The sequence below is a fragment of the Ranitomeya variabilis genome, chromosome 1 (genome assembly GCF_051348905.1).
Source record: "Ranitomeya variabilis isolate aRanVar5 chromosome 1, aRanVar5.hap1, whole genome shotgun sequence".
Taxonomy (NCBI): domain Eukaryota; kingdom Metazoa; phylum Chordata; class Amphibia; order Anura; family Dendrobatidae; genus Ranitomeya; species Ranitomeya variabilis.
Genome location: NC_135232.1, coordinates 293,067,170 through 293,082,065, shown reverse-complemented (window position 1 = coordinate 293,082,065; position 14,896 = coordinate 293,067,170). Strand labels below are relative to the sequence as shown.

The window sequence follows — 14,896 nt, the reverse complement described above, 5'->3', positions numbered from 1 at the left end:
CAGGTGCTTCACAAATTAATCCGTAAAAATGAAAAAGTACTTTTTTTTCACACAAATTTTCTTTTAGCCTCAATTTTTTCATTTTCACATGGGCAACAGAATAAAATGGATCCTAAAATTTGTTGGGCAATTTCTCCTGAGTACGCCAATACCTCATATGTGGGGGTAAACTACTGTTTGGGCACATGGTAAGGCTCGGAAGGGAAGGAGCGCCATTTGACTTTTTGAATGAAAAATTATCTCCATCGTTAGCAGACACCATGTCAGGTTTGGAGAGCCCCTGTGTGCCTAAACATTGGAGCTCCCCCACAAGTGACCCCATTTTGGAAACTAGACCCCCCAAGGAACTTATCTAGATGCATAGTGAGCACTTTAAACCCTCAGGTGCTTCACAAATTGATCCGTAAAAATGAAAAAGTACTTTTTTTTCACACAAAAATTTTTTTAGCCTCAATTTTTTCATTTTCACATGGGCAACAGGATAAAATGGATCCTAAAATTTGTTGGACAATTTCTCCTGAGTACGCCGATACCTCATATGTGGGGGTAAACCACTGTTTGGGTGCACGGCAAGGCTTGGAAGGGAAGGCGCGCCATTTGACTTTTTCAATGGAAAATTAGCTCCAATTGTTAGTGGACACCATGTTGCATTCGGAGAGCCCCTGTGTGCCTAAACATTGGAGCTCCCCTACAAGTGACCCCATTTTGGAATCTAGACCCCCCAAGGAACTAATCTAGATGTATAGTGAGCACTTAAAACCCCCAGGTGCTTCACAGAAGTTTATAACGCAGAGCCATGAAAATAAAAAAATATTTTTCTTTCCTCAAAAATGATTTTTAGCCCGGAGTTTTTTATTTTCCCAAGGATAATAGGAGAAATTGGACCCCAAATGTTGTTGTCCAGTTTGTCCTGAGTACGATGATACCCCATATGTGGGGGTAAACCACTGTTTGGGCGCACGGCAGGGCTCGGAAGGGAAGGCACGCCATTTGGCTTTTTGAATGGAAAATTAGCTTCAATCATTAGCGGACACCATGTCGCGTTTGGAGAGCCCCTGTGTGCCTAAACATTGGAGCTCCCGCACAAGTGACCCCATTTTGGAAACTAGACCTCCCAAGGAACTAATCTAGATGTGTGGTGAGCACTTTGAACCCTCAAGTGCTTCACAGAAGTTTATAACGCAGAGCCATGAAAATAAAAAATTATTTTTCTTTCCTCAAAAATGATTTTTTAACCCACAATTTTTTATTTTCCCAAGGGTAACAGGAGAAATTGGACCCCAAAAGTTGTTGTGCAGTTTCTCCTGAGTACGCTGATACCCCATATGTGGGGGTAAACCACTGTTTGGGCACATGGCGGGGCTCGGAAGGGAAGTAGTGACGATTTGGAATGCAGACTTTGATGGAATGGTCTGCGGGAATCATGTTACGTTTGCAGAGCCCCTGATGTGCCTAAACAGTAGAAACCCCCCACAAGTGACCCCATTTTGGAAACTAGACCCCCCAAGGAACTTATCTAGATGTGTGGTGAGCACGTTCAACCCCCAAGTGCTTCACAGAAGTTTACAACGCAGAGCCGTGAAAATAAAAAATAATTTTTCTTTCCTCAAAAAAGATGTTTTAGCAAGCAATTGTTTATTTTCACAATGGTAACAGGAGAAATTGGACCCCAATATTTGTTGCCCAGTTTGTTGTGAGTACGCTGATACCTCATATGTGGGGATAAACCACTGTTTGGGCGCACGTCAGGGATCGGAAGGGAAGTAGTGACATTTGAAATGCAGACTTTGATGGAATGGTCTGCGGGCGTCACGTTGCATTTGCAGAGCCCCTGATGTGCCTAAACAGTAGAAACACCCCACAAGTGACCCCATTTTGGAAACTAGACCCCAAAAGGATCTTATCTAGATGTGTGGTGAGCACTTTCAACCCCCAAGTGTTTCACATAAGTTTATAACGTAGAGCCGTGAAAATAAAAAATAATTGTTCTTTCCTCAAAATTATGTTTTAGCAAGTAATTTTTTTTTTTGTTGCAAGGGTAACAGGAGAAATTGGACCCCAATAGTTGTTGCCCAGTTTGTCCTGAGTACGCTGGTATCCCATATGTGGGGGTAAACCACTGTTTGGGCGCACGTCGGGGCTTGGAAGGGAGGGCACACCATTTGACTTTTTGAACGCAAGATTGGCTGGAATCAATGGTGGCGCCATGTTGCATTTGGAGACCCCTGATGTGCCTAAACAGTGGAAACCCCTCAATTCTAACTTCAACACTAACCCCAACACACCCCTAACCCTAATCCCAACTGTAGCCATAACCATAATCACAACCCTAACCCCAACACACCCCTAACCACAACCCTAACCCCAACACACCCGTAACCCTAAATCCAACCCTAATCCTAACCCTAATCCCAACCCTACCCACAACTGTAACCCCAACACAACCCTAACCCTATCCTTAACCCTAACCACAAGCCTAATCTTAACCCTATTTCCAACCCTAGCCCTAATTCCAACCCTAAGGGTACCGTCTCACATAACGATTTACCAACGATCACGACCAGCGATACGACCTGGCCGTGATCGTTGGAAAGTCATTGTGTGGTCGCTGGGGAGCTGTCACACAGACCGCTCTCCAGCCACCAACGATGCCAAGGTCCCAGGTAACCAGGGTAAACATCGGGTTACTAAGCGCAGGGCCGCGCTTAGTAACCCGATGTTTACCGTGGTTACCAGCGTAAAAGTAAAAAAAAAAAAACAACGTACATACTCACATTTCGGTGTCCTTCAGGTCCCTTGCCGTCTGCTTCCCGCTCTGACTGAGTGCCGCCATACAGTGAGAGCAGAGCGCAGCGGTGACGTCACTGCTGTGCTGTGCTCTCACTTTCCGGCCGGCAGACAGTCAGAGCGGGAAGCAGACGGCAAGGGACCTGAAGGACACCGAAATGTGAGTATGTACGTTTTTTTTTTTTTTTTACTTTTACGCTGGTAACCACGGTAAACATCGGGTTACTAAGCGCGGCCCTACGCTTAGTAACCCGATGTTTACCCTGGTTACAAGTGAACGCATCGCTGGATCGCTGTCACACACAACGATCCAGCGATGACAGCGGGAGATCCAGCGACGAAAGAAAGTTCCAAACGATCTGCTACGACGTACGATTCTCAGCAGGGTTCCTGATCGCTGCTGCGTGTCAGACACAGCGATATCGTATGGATATCGCTGGAACGTCACGGATCGTACCGTCGTAGCGATCAAAGTGCCACTGTGAGACGGTACCCTAACTCTAATTCCAACCCTAACCCTAAGGCTATGTGCCCACTTTGCGGATTCGTGTGAGATTTTTCCGCACCATTTTTGAAAAATCCGCAGGTAAAAGGCACTGCGTTTTACCTACGGATTTACAGCGGATTTCCAGTGTTTTTTTGTGCGGATTTCACCTGCGGATTCCTATTGAGGAACAGGTGTAAAACGCTGCGGAATCCGCACAAAGAATTGACATGCTGCGGAAAATACAACGCAGCGTTTCTGCACGGAATTTTCCGCACCATGGGCACAGCGGATTTGGTTTTCCTTAGGTGTACATGGTACTGTAAACCTGATGGAAAACTGCTTCGAATTCGCAGCGGCCAATCCGCTGCGGATCCGCGGCCAATCCGCTGCGTATCCGCTGCCGATCCGCTGCGGATCCGCGGCCGATCCGCTGCGGATCCGCTGCCGATTCGCTGCGGATCCGCGGCCGATCCGCGGCCGATCCGCTGCCGATCTGCTGCCGATCCGCTGCGGATCCGCTGCGGATCCGCGGCCGATCCGCTCTGTGTGCACATGCCATAACCCTACCCCTAACCCTACCCGTAACCCTAACCCTACCCCTAACCCTACCCCTAGTTCTAACCCTAGTTCTAACCCTAACCCTAGTGGAAAAAGAAAAAAAAAAATTTCTTTATTTTATTATTGTCCCTACCTATGGGGGTGATAAAGGGGGGGGGTTATTTATTATTTTTTTTATTTTGATCGCTGTGATAGAACCTACCACAGCGATCAAAATGTACTTGTAAGGAATCTGCCGACTGGCAGATTCGGCGGGCGCACTGAGCATGCGCCCGCCATTTTCCAAGATGGCGGCGCCCAGCGAGGAGACGGCCGGACACCGGGAGGATCGGTAAGTATGAAGGGGTGGTGGGGGGTGGATCGGAGCACAGGGGGGGGTGATCGGAGCACAGGGGGGGGTGATCGGACTACAGGGGGGAGCGGACAGGAGGACGGGGGAGCCGGCAGGCGGACGGAGGGGACCGACCCCATAACGGAGGACTGGGGGGGCGATCGATGGGGTGGGGGGGGCTCACATCAGGTTTTCCAGCCATGGCCGATGATATTGCAGCATCGGCCATGGCTGGATTGTAATATTTCACCTGTTTTTTAGGTGAAATATTACAAATCGCTCTGATTGGCAGTTTCACTTTCAACAGCCAATCAGAGCGATCGTAGCCACGGGGGGGTGAAGCCACCCCCCCTGGGCTGAAGCACCACTCCCCCTCTCCCTGCAGATCGGGTAAAATAGGAGTTAACCCCTTCACCCGATCTGCAGGGACGCGATCATTCCATGACGCATACGCTGCGTCATAGGTCGTATTGGCACAGACTTTCATGACGCAGCGTATGTGTCAAAGGTCGCGAAGGGGTTAATAGTCACTGACTTGCGAGTTATGCCGTCTAGGATTCTGCTCTTCTGTTAAAGAGCAAATTTGGAATAGGGATTATGTTGACTTATTTTCTCCTTTACTGTCCACCAAAGACCAGCTTAATAGATATGAAAGAAAGGATGAAGCAAATGATAAGTTAAGAAACAGTGTTGTTGAATCTTTTAATAACTTGGTTCAGGCCTTCTCTATCTATTCTGCTGTATTAGGCGAAAAATACCCTTATCTGTGTTCTGGCCTTTTTCAACACATAGACACAATTTTAGAGGCTTATCGTAATTTTGGGGGCATGGCCTGGTTAAATTATGATGAGGCATTTAGGCAAAAACTGGCCATGTACCCTAATCTGGCCTGGGGAGCGAAATACGTCGGTTTATGGATTAATTTAATGTTGCCCCAGAGATTTTCTACAACAGGCGTGAGCAGCACACAAAAAAAGGAGTTTGTTTTGTATTTAAAGAGACAACTTGCAAGTGGTCTCATAACTGTCGCTTTCGGCATGAATGCTCCTTTTGCCGGGGCGCTCACCCCATGTCTAAGTGCTTTAAAAAGCAAATCCAGAATGTGCAACAAGGCCATAATAGGGAGTCAATTGCAAAATACTCTGACTCCTGTGAAATTGGAAAGACTGGCCCCATGGCTAGAAATATACCCAGATCAGGAGAGCAGCTCCCTTCTCTATGAAGGCTTTCGCAATTGATTTTATGTGCCTCCCTTTAAACATATAGGATGCACATTAGTTAATAATCTTTCTTCAGTGCTAGAATTCCCTCACATTGCTGAGGAGAAAATTATAAAGGAGTTTGAAGCGGGTAGGGCCGCTGGGCCTTTTGATCTCCCTCCTTTCAACATTTTTAGGATTTTCCCCTTGGGATGGTCCCTAAAAAAGAACACAGGTCCTTTAGGCTTATCCATCACTTGTCCTAACCCCATGGCTCTTCACTTAATGATGAGGTTAATAAGGATGCATGCTCAGTGAAATACACATCTTTTGATATAGCCATGGAGTTACTGCAAAAATTTGGCCACAATGCCCCTATGGAAAAATTGGACATCAAGTAAGCATTTAGGCTTTTGCCTGTTAATCCAGAAAGTTTTAGTTTGCTGGGTTTTGTCTTTAATGATAAGTTCTTTTTCGACAAATGTCTTCCAATGGGTTTTTCGTTATCGTGTTTTTATTTTGAAACGTTCTCTTCCTTTTTGCATTGGGTAGTTGAATTTGAATCATTAGGTGGGAGAGTTTTGCATTACCTTGATGATTTTTTATTTATTGGCCCTTGAGATTCCGATTTTTGTTCTTTGTTATTAAATAAATTTATTAAAGTTTGCAATCAATTCGGTGTCCCTATCGCCTACGACAAAACAGTCTTTCCCTGTACCTCTCTTGAGTTTTTAGGGATTTTAATTGATTAAAAAATATGAGTTGTTCTCTCCCCCTTGAAAAAGTTTCTAAGCTTTGCTCCTCTATCAAACTTTTTTTTTTTTTTTTTTTAAAAAGAGAAGGTCACTCTAAAAGAACTATAATCTTTGCTAGGATTATTAAATTTTGCTTTGAGGATCATTCCAGTAGGTTGCGATTTTTCGAGGTGCCTTTATGAAGCTACTTCTGGTCATTTTTCCCCCAGTTCTCACATGAGGTTAGACAAAGAAACATAGGAAGATTTAAAAATGTGGCTAAATTTCCTGTCTAATTTCAATGGAAAAGCTGTCTGGCAGCGCCCCTTTGTGCTTGCAGACTCTTTAACATTGTCATTTTTCACGGACGAACATGAAGGCCTTGGTTTATCGTTCTCTTCTCATTGGGTGTCAGAAAGGTGGCCAGAGGCATGGGTTCATAGTAAGGTTACTAAAAATTCAGCAGTGTTGGATCTATTTTCAATTTTTCTGTCTATTTATCTTTGGGGCCCACTTATCAGGAATAAGGGAATCATATTTCTTTCTAGTAACCAAGGCTTGGTTTTCAGTATTAATACGTTATCTTCAAAAAATAAGTGGGCATCACAGATTATTAGGCCTATGATCCTTCTTTGTCTGGAATTTAATATTTGGCTAAAAGCTTCCTTTTGCCCCTAAGCCGAGTAACTGTAATGCAAGATTTATTTGTCACCGTCAGTGGTCACAGTTCCGGAAGCAAGTACCCGAACAGACATCAGAGGAGCAATATGCCCACAGCAACTTTGGGATGTAGTTTGGGTGTAATCAACTTGGACTGATCACTCGGTTGCTCGGCACCATTGGGTAAATTTTTGTCTAAAGAACAATTATGTTCCCAATGAATCTCATCCAGAGTCCGCTTTAAAATTCGCTGAGCAGTTGGTCTTTAAAGACCTATCTTACTCAGCCTTAGCTAAAACTCTTGCTGGAGTTTCATTCTTTTTTAAGTTGCAAGGTAAAAATCCATTAACTAATCTTTTCCCTGTCAGGCAATTTTTAAAAGGCTTCAAGAGGCGGAATTTTAAACCTGATGGCCGTCGCCCGATATCCTTTCATACGCTTAGGGAACTTTGTTTAACTCATTTTGTAATGACCATAGTGAATCTTGTTTATTCTCGTCTGCTTTTATTTAGCATTTTTTGCTGTGTTGCGAGTCGGCGAGATTGTTTCCCATAAGAAATCTGTATCTTCTGGTTTATTTCTAGAGGATATTAGTTTCTTTACTCTCATGTCTTGTTATTTATTAGGAAGTCTAAAACAGACCAGTTGGGGAGAGGTTCAGCTTTAAGGCTGAAATCTATTCCAGATACTCACATCTGTCCATTAGTAAATGCAAAGGGATGGTATGCAATTAGACCAGATAAGGAAGGCGCCATTTTTCATTAATCTCAATGGCGAACCCGCTGCGGTTTTTCAATTTAATGTAATACTTAAAAAATGCTTGATTAAACTCGGTTTGGAAGGTTTAGAAATGTCATCACACTCCTTCCGAGTGAATTGGAAGATGGGATTCGAGGAGATTTAAATTGTAAGGACATCCAGATTTGTCTAGCTAGTAACTTATATTCATTTTATAAGTCCGGTTATTGTCTGGATCATCGAACATTCCTATATTTTTTGGGCTAAAAGGAGAGCCACCGGGAGGTTCTACACAGAAAACCTTTCTTTTAGCACCTCCTCTGTTCAAATTTTCTGGCATAGTAGGCGAGGAATGTTATGGAAGAACTTATTTTCTGATATGCATAAATTAGCAAGGAAATGGCCTAACCCAGATTTAGTAATTTTACACTTAAGGGGAAATGATCTGGGTAAAGTCAACACTCTGGATCTTTTAGCATTCATGAAAAAGGACTTTTCCATTTTAAAAACAGAATATTTTAATTTAGTTTTTGTTTTTTCTGAAATTGTTCCAAGACTGCTATGGGAAAGACCTAATATGTTATTTTTAAAAAAAATCAGGAGGAGGATAAATAGGAACATGGAGAAGTTTATCTCGCTAAATGATGGTTTATCTTTTAGGCACATTGATCTTGAGGACATTACTCCAGGAATGTATAGGAGACATTTAATAAACCTGATATTGGCTTGGATGCCTTTAACTTTGATCTTCAAGCCATTTATTGAAAAATGGCTTTGGCGTTTGGGGGGGCCATGTCTTTGTAAGGCCTGGTGTTTGGGAAAATCGCCTGGTTTTGCCGGGTGGATTGGATATGTTGGTTATGATAAATTTTAGTTTATGGACTTTATATTAATTTTTATTTATGAGTGAATAAAATTATTTTCAAGGTAATCCAAAAATAAATGCCACGGCCATTTTATTCCATGAAATTTAGTGTTGTGTATTTATTTAGTATAAGCGGGTCTTGTGTTACCATGGTACTGTACATGAATCCATGTTTGGTAGTTATTGTCTCCTAATGTGTTGTTCTTTAAAGGGACGTTTAGGGGAATAGGTAAATTGCTATCCACGATTCATGTCTGGGTCATAGCATATAGATTCATAGAGACTAAGATATATTTTTATTTTACTAGTCATTTCCTGAATTAAATAATAATCAGGAGATGAGTTATAATAGTGCATTTTATGTAGTGTGTTATTGTGTGTTAGTGTGTTATGTAGTGTGTTATTGTGATTTCTTCTATAATTTGGTACTTAAAACTCTTTTAGTAGTGGGATTTTTTTATGAGTATATATTTTTTTAGGCACTTGTGTCGACTGACCTGAGAAGCAACTAGAATTGTAAAGATAAATTACAGAATGTATTTATAAAGTTACCTGTATACATAAAATGTAGAATGACTACAGACACTTCACGTGCTGACCATGTCATGTAGTTTATTTTTTTACATATAAATAATAGGATTCGGCCATATTGTCCTGAGTGCACTGTTGATGGTGACATACTCTATGATCATTGAAGTCACATATATTAGAATCAGGTCAGCAGTCATTATCCATAATTTATAGCCTCCATTGTGATAAGTGGCCAGCTGCTGTACGCCATCACTTTATGCGGACATCTATTCCCAGAGGTTGGCATCAGATTTATACCTCTAATGTTCTGCTCAATAAATGTCCTGCAATCCCCAGAAAGGAGCTGATTGCTCAAATCACCTCCCTACCCCCCCCGATCTATGAAGACATGAAGCAAAATTGGACAGGGATAGTGTACAGTAGAGAGTTGTGTCTTTGGCTGGACTGATATGTTTTCATTTTGAGACTCTTTGGGGAAATTTTCCTTGTCTTTCTCAATATCATTTATCTGGCCATATTATTTTTTGTATCGGTGTCCTTGCTTTATCAAGTATTTCGCTTTACTTTTTTCTGCTTTACTTTCAGATTATTGCCTGGGATGAGGAATGTTTCCAGGGCCGCAGACATGAGTTTACATCAGAGTGTTACAATATCATGGAATATGGATTTGAAACTGTCCGCTCATTTAAAATAGAGAGTGGCGCGTAAGTATTACCATTTGTGGGGATATTAGTGGTGGTACATAGTATAGTCATGATTTCAGCAACTGCAGGACTTCTGCTTGTCTAGATGCTTTTAACTGCTGAGCTACCAATTTTCCATCTTTATAGCAAACTCTTGCAAAACTGTATGGTCAAGAGAGATATGGTAACACTGGCACTTGGTTAAAAATAGATTTATTTAGAAAGCGTTGTTTTCTATATCTTTTGTCATAGTGTGTAGTTCAGGTGGCGAATGTCAATTCAGGTTAGGATCTATGTCCGGATACTGGAGAAGCTCCCCTATGCTTTGGTGAACTCCCATAACCTGGTATGTGTTACGTCCAGGTTACTGGAGTTCACCAACGCATCCCGGAGCTTCTCTAGTATCCGGACGTAGATCCCAGCCTGAAGTGACCTTAGACATGTGCCGTCGGACAGGGCACCACCTGAACTACAAACTGTGCTTTTGGAGCACCTCATCGATTAAAGAAAGATATAGCCAACACCTATTGGAATCATGGTCAGAAAGACAATCACTACATTCTCCACTGCTACCTAAGGTTAGTTTTTATACTTGCCTATCAGCATCAGCGTATTAGCCCAGGCTACATGTGAGTTGGGTTGGAGAAGACTGGACATACCCCTCCCATTGACTCAATCACAGACTGCTAGTGTATCAATTAGGATTTTTCTCTGTATGTGCATAAACATTTATACAGTGCCAAACCATATATCTTTGACATTTTGATGTCTGGATTATTGACATTTCCATGCATACCTGGAGTATTGATCCTTAGTGATTGTCGAATTTAGTCCTTATTTCATTACATAGTTATAATTATACCTACGTACAGATAAGCGTGTTAACAGTATGCACATATATTACTCTTCTTTCATCCTTACGTGTCACCATCCCTTAGCGCTATTTGGGGATACAGTCTTTTACTCAAGACTCTATGTTCTGTGACAGGGTCACTGGCACGATATGTGAGAGAAGATATGTGTCACGGAGACTGCTTTACTCCGTGATCTAGAAACCCATAAGTTTAATTTCAGCATGGTATGTGCTAAAGGAATTAAGCGGCCATGTTATGGGCGGGTTTTTAGGTGAGTAGGTAAGAGATGGTCGGAACGCCTACTCACCATATCTCCACCTCACGGGTGTGGCTGGGGAAATAAATGTCCTGTCAGTTTTATTTCTGTGTTCTGTGTTGTGTAGAGGCAAGCAAACCTTAGGATGACTCTCCTGAGAGAGCTGCCATATGTGTTGGCCCAGGAGTGCTGGGCAGGACTGTTTATGAACTTTTTGTTTCCTTTTGAGCCAGAAAGGCTGTTTTATCTGTTACTATTTTGTGGTTTATGATACAATAAACCACCCAGATACTTTAACTCATGTGTGCCTGAGTCTACCTCAAGGAGCAGCTAAGTGAGCCGACCTGCCACAGTTCACTTACTTCAAAGTGGATCGAATATGCAACATTGTTATTACCTGCAGAATGACGGATCTGTATTAGCTAAAAAATGTAGGGGTTAACAGCTCAATTAAATGGTACTTCCCCATCCTGTACAATTATGGATATACACATTAGATACATGCAGTCTCAACGCGTGCTCAGCTGACATTTATCTCTTCCAATGTACCAGTTCACATGAATGCTCAAGACAACTATCAATAGGGAGAGGGGAATAAGTCACTGACCGACTCCTCTAGGGTAGTTAGTAGTTAACCTCACAAGAGAACAAAAGGATCAGGCACTTGTTCCTTCTCAGGAGTTAATGACCCCCATTAGATGGTCAGCTGATCCATCCAAAATCAGCAGCTTGCATATTAAGGTGATGTGTAAAAGGTCTTCTTAATAGAGACAATTGAGAAGTAAACAATGGTGGGGCTCTATGAGGTGGAACATTCAGCTATTAACGTTACATGGTGCACAGTAACCAAGATCTCAAAAGGGAGGTAGGGAACATGATTGACGTGATGATGGAACCTCTCAATACACTTTTTTTTTAAATTCAACTCCAGTGTTCCAAAAATACCCAACCAGCTCTGAAGAGTGTGCAAAGATTGTATCAAATGCTGAAGCCCCTTCATCCTCAGAACTGTTGATCCCCAAGTTTTCAGGCCCCTACAATGTTATCTCCTGAGTCCTGACATATATCTAGAACATTTGAGAAAACTGAAGCTAGAAATTTTCCTTGAGGTATGCACTACAGTATAGGTTCTGTGTGGCATGTACCTAAATACCTAAAGCCATGAAGTACAGGAACGAACTACAGTGACCAAATCCGTTTGTATGGCCGATGTCATATTTGTAAAGCAACTTGTAATATCTTAACAGTACCATGAGAGATGTGAAGGCAGGTCCAAAGCTACTTTCCCATGTGATCTGTAAATAAGAAGATACAGATCGAATAACCCCAGAAATTGCTTTAATCCATATACAAACATTATAATTTACATAATAGTGCTTTCTTGTGATATATGACATTGATAAATGTGGAGAAGGCAATCAATCGGTTAATATATATTAGGCTGGAAAAATATTTACGAAGTATAACGCAAAGCCTGTTATAAATGCAAATAGCATATATAAAACGTGTTTATGGGAAACATTATCCAACATTCCCACCTTATTTCGTAACTTATTATCATTATCCAAAAAATAATCAGTTATAGTATTTAGTGATTAAACATTGTCTATGGGGTGAGATTATAACGTATACCAGAAGATGAGGCTGTATACTTGGAGTTATCTCTCTAAGGTCATATTGTCTGAATGTAAAGAGGTCCTTTGTTTCCCACGTGACCATATTTTATGGTCCATATTATGGCCACAATTCCTGACCAGATTGTGGATCTCCTGAGCTAGGCTAATAGTGTCTTATATGCCTATAAGAATGTTTGTTCATTTTAGGAGACTCACGGTGGGGCCAGGATAGGAGACGTGGACAACCATTTTAAGGTTATGTGACTTTTTTGCTGAGTTTTCAAAGCAGAAACTGAGCAGGATCTCAACGTTTTGAGATTTGGAGGAAGATTTTTTGCTCAGTTTCCATTCATTTTTGGCTCCAAAAACTCAGTGTACACACAGCCTTAGGGCTCATTTCCACATGCGAGGCACACGTCCGTATCTCGCATGTGGAAACCAAGCTGTGGAGCCGGCACTGAGGAGCGGAGCGTGCGGCCGCATAGGAACACATGGAGCTGCACAGCTCCGCTCCTGAGTGCCGGCTCCACAGCTTGGTTTCCACATGCGAGATACGGACGTGTGACTCGCATGTGGAAATGAGCCCTTACTGTGGTTTTCCCTGATTTAACGTTATTGAACATTTTATGGATTTAGGTAAAAAATATAAAATTTAAAGAGAACCCTTCAACATGCCGGAAGTGGCAGTTTTTGCTCTTATTTCTTTCCCCACTGTTCCCCTGGATATATATTTTTATATTTAGTATATGGTTCCCGAGATATGAGATATTTTATTTAGTGCTAATTTTTATACTCTTTACAAGGTGTTATGGCTCACAGGATTCTCTGGGGCATGTCTTTAGGTTCCTTTGCATTATTACCTTGTAAGCAATGCCCCCTTGTAAAGGCCATAAACACTAGCAGCAAATAAAAAGGCCACTATCTCTGCACCGGTATGGAAAATTAAAAAAACAAACAAAAAGAGAACGCTCAGGGGAGCAATGGGAATAAAATAAGAGCAGAAACTGGCCACGTTTGACCTGTTGACAGGTCCTCTTTAAATACCAGAACCATATCATTATGTATCATATAGATGAGATGGTATAAGCACATATGCACTTTTATGTTTTCATTTCTATTATTCTGAGAAAGAGGCCAACTATAAGAGAAGTGATAAAAGCAGGTGTCTGTTGGATGACATGCCCTTGCTATTGGCATTCAATTTCCCTTAAACTTGGAGTAAAAGTGCTGCATTTGTTGTATTCCCACAGCTGGGTTGGATACGAGCACTTAGGATTCCAAGGTCAGCAGTTTGTACTGGAGAGAGGAGAGTACCCCCGCTGGGAGGCCTGGAGTGGCAGCAATGCTTACCACATTGAGCGAATGACCTCCTTCCGACCAATTGCCTGTGCTGTAAGTATACATTACATAGCGGTCCGAGGGGAGCTCGTGATAATTGTTTTCACTTACGAGATTGCTGTTCAAGACGCCCAATTATAATGGGCTATGAATAACATTACATTTAAAGGACAATGATAAAAAGTTGGTCTTAACCCTGAATAGTCTAGAAATACACAGAAATGATACTGCAGAATTAAGGGGATTATCTCATTAAAGACAACCCTTTAAAAATGTAGCATTTGGTGTTATTAGCTGATCACCCCAATTGCTGTTTTGAGGAAAATCGGCAGCTAGCTTGCAGAGTACAATGTTAAGCTATTTTTATCAGGCACCCTAGTTGTTTAAGGGAAATCGGTCAGCAGGTTTTCCCCATATAAAGTACAGACACCACCAGCCTCTTAAAGAGCACACTAGACGGCTGTTAAAAAGTCCCCAATCCATTCTGCAGATCCCAAAAAAGAGCTTTTATTATACCCACAGATGGCGCGGTCCAGTCCAATGGGCATCTCTGGTCTTGATCCGGCGTCTCTTCTCTTCCTTCAATCGCCGTCCTCCCAGCTTCGTGTGGATGACACATCCTACGTCATCCATACTGTATCCCCCAATCTCGATCCTGCACAAGTGCACTTCTCTCTTCCCTGCCGAGGGCAGAGAAAAGTTCTATAGTGTGCATGTGCAGGCTTTTCTTCCTGATCATAGGCTCTCTTTAGCCTTTCCTGGCACATATACTTTATAGTACTATGTTCTGCCCTGTGGGTATAATAAAAGCTCTTTTTTGAGATAGGGAAATCCTGGTGACACGTTCCCTTCAATGAAACATAGTTGGGGAAGCAGTTTTCATGAGGCCAAATTTAGACGGCCATGTATCACGGTCCAAGTATGGACTCGATGTATAGACTTGTCACACCCTGTCCACTGACCCAAATTTGAGAGCTCTATTAGGCTGCCAAGTTCAGGTCTGGAGACCCGCTGGCAGTCCATGCATTGTGGACCTGTACAAGGACCGTAATACACAGACATTTGAATTAGGCCGAAGAGTGATCATGGTGAGGTCCAAGCACCATTTTGGTTTCTCTGGGTTGGCACCGATAGAAAAAGTTTGAGAAGTCTTGCTAAAGACAATGAGTAATGTCAGCATTGCACTTGCACAACAATGCTGCTTTATTTCTTCTGCTAGGATTACACTCCAGGTTTTAGCTTAAAAATATATAAGAATT

General features: G+C 42.2%; 1 protein-coding gene across 2 annotated transcripts in view; it reads left to right on the top strand.

Annotated features, from left to right (window-relative positions):
* Positions 1 to 14,896, top strand: part of CRYBA4 (crystallin beta A4) — a 227,314-nt gene that overhangs the window by 196,643 nt on the left and 15,775 nt on the right. For both annotated transcript variants that reach the window (XM_077295345.1, XM_077295354.1), the window contains exons 3-4: positions 9,476 to 9,594; positions 13,550 to 13,691. In XM_077295345.1, the coding sequence (XP_077151460.1) occupies positions 9,476 to 9,594; positions 13,550 to 13,691 (261 nt within the window). The remainder of the gene's footprint in view (positions 1 to 9,475; positions 9,595 to 13,549; positions 13,692 to 14,896) is intronic.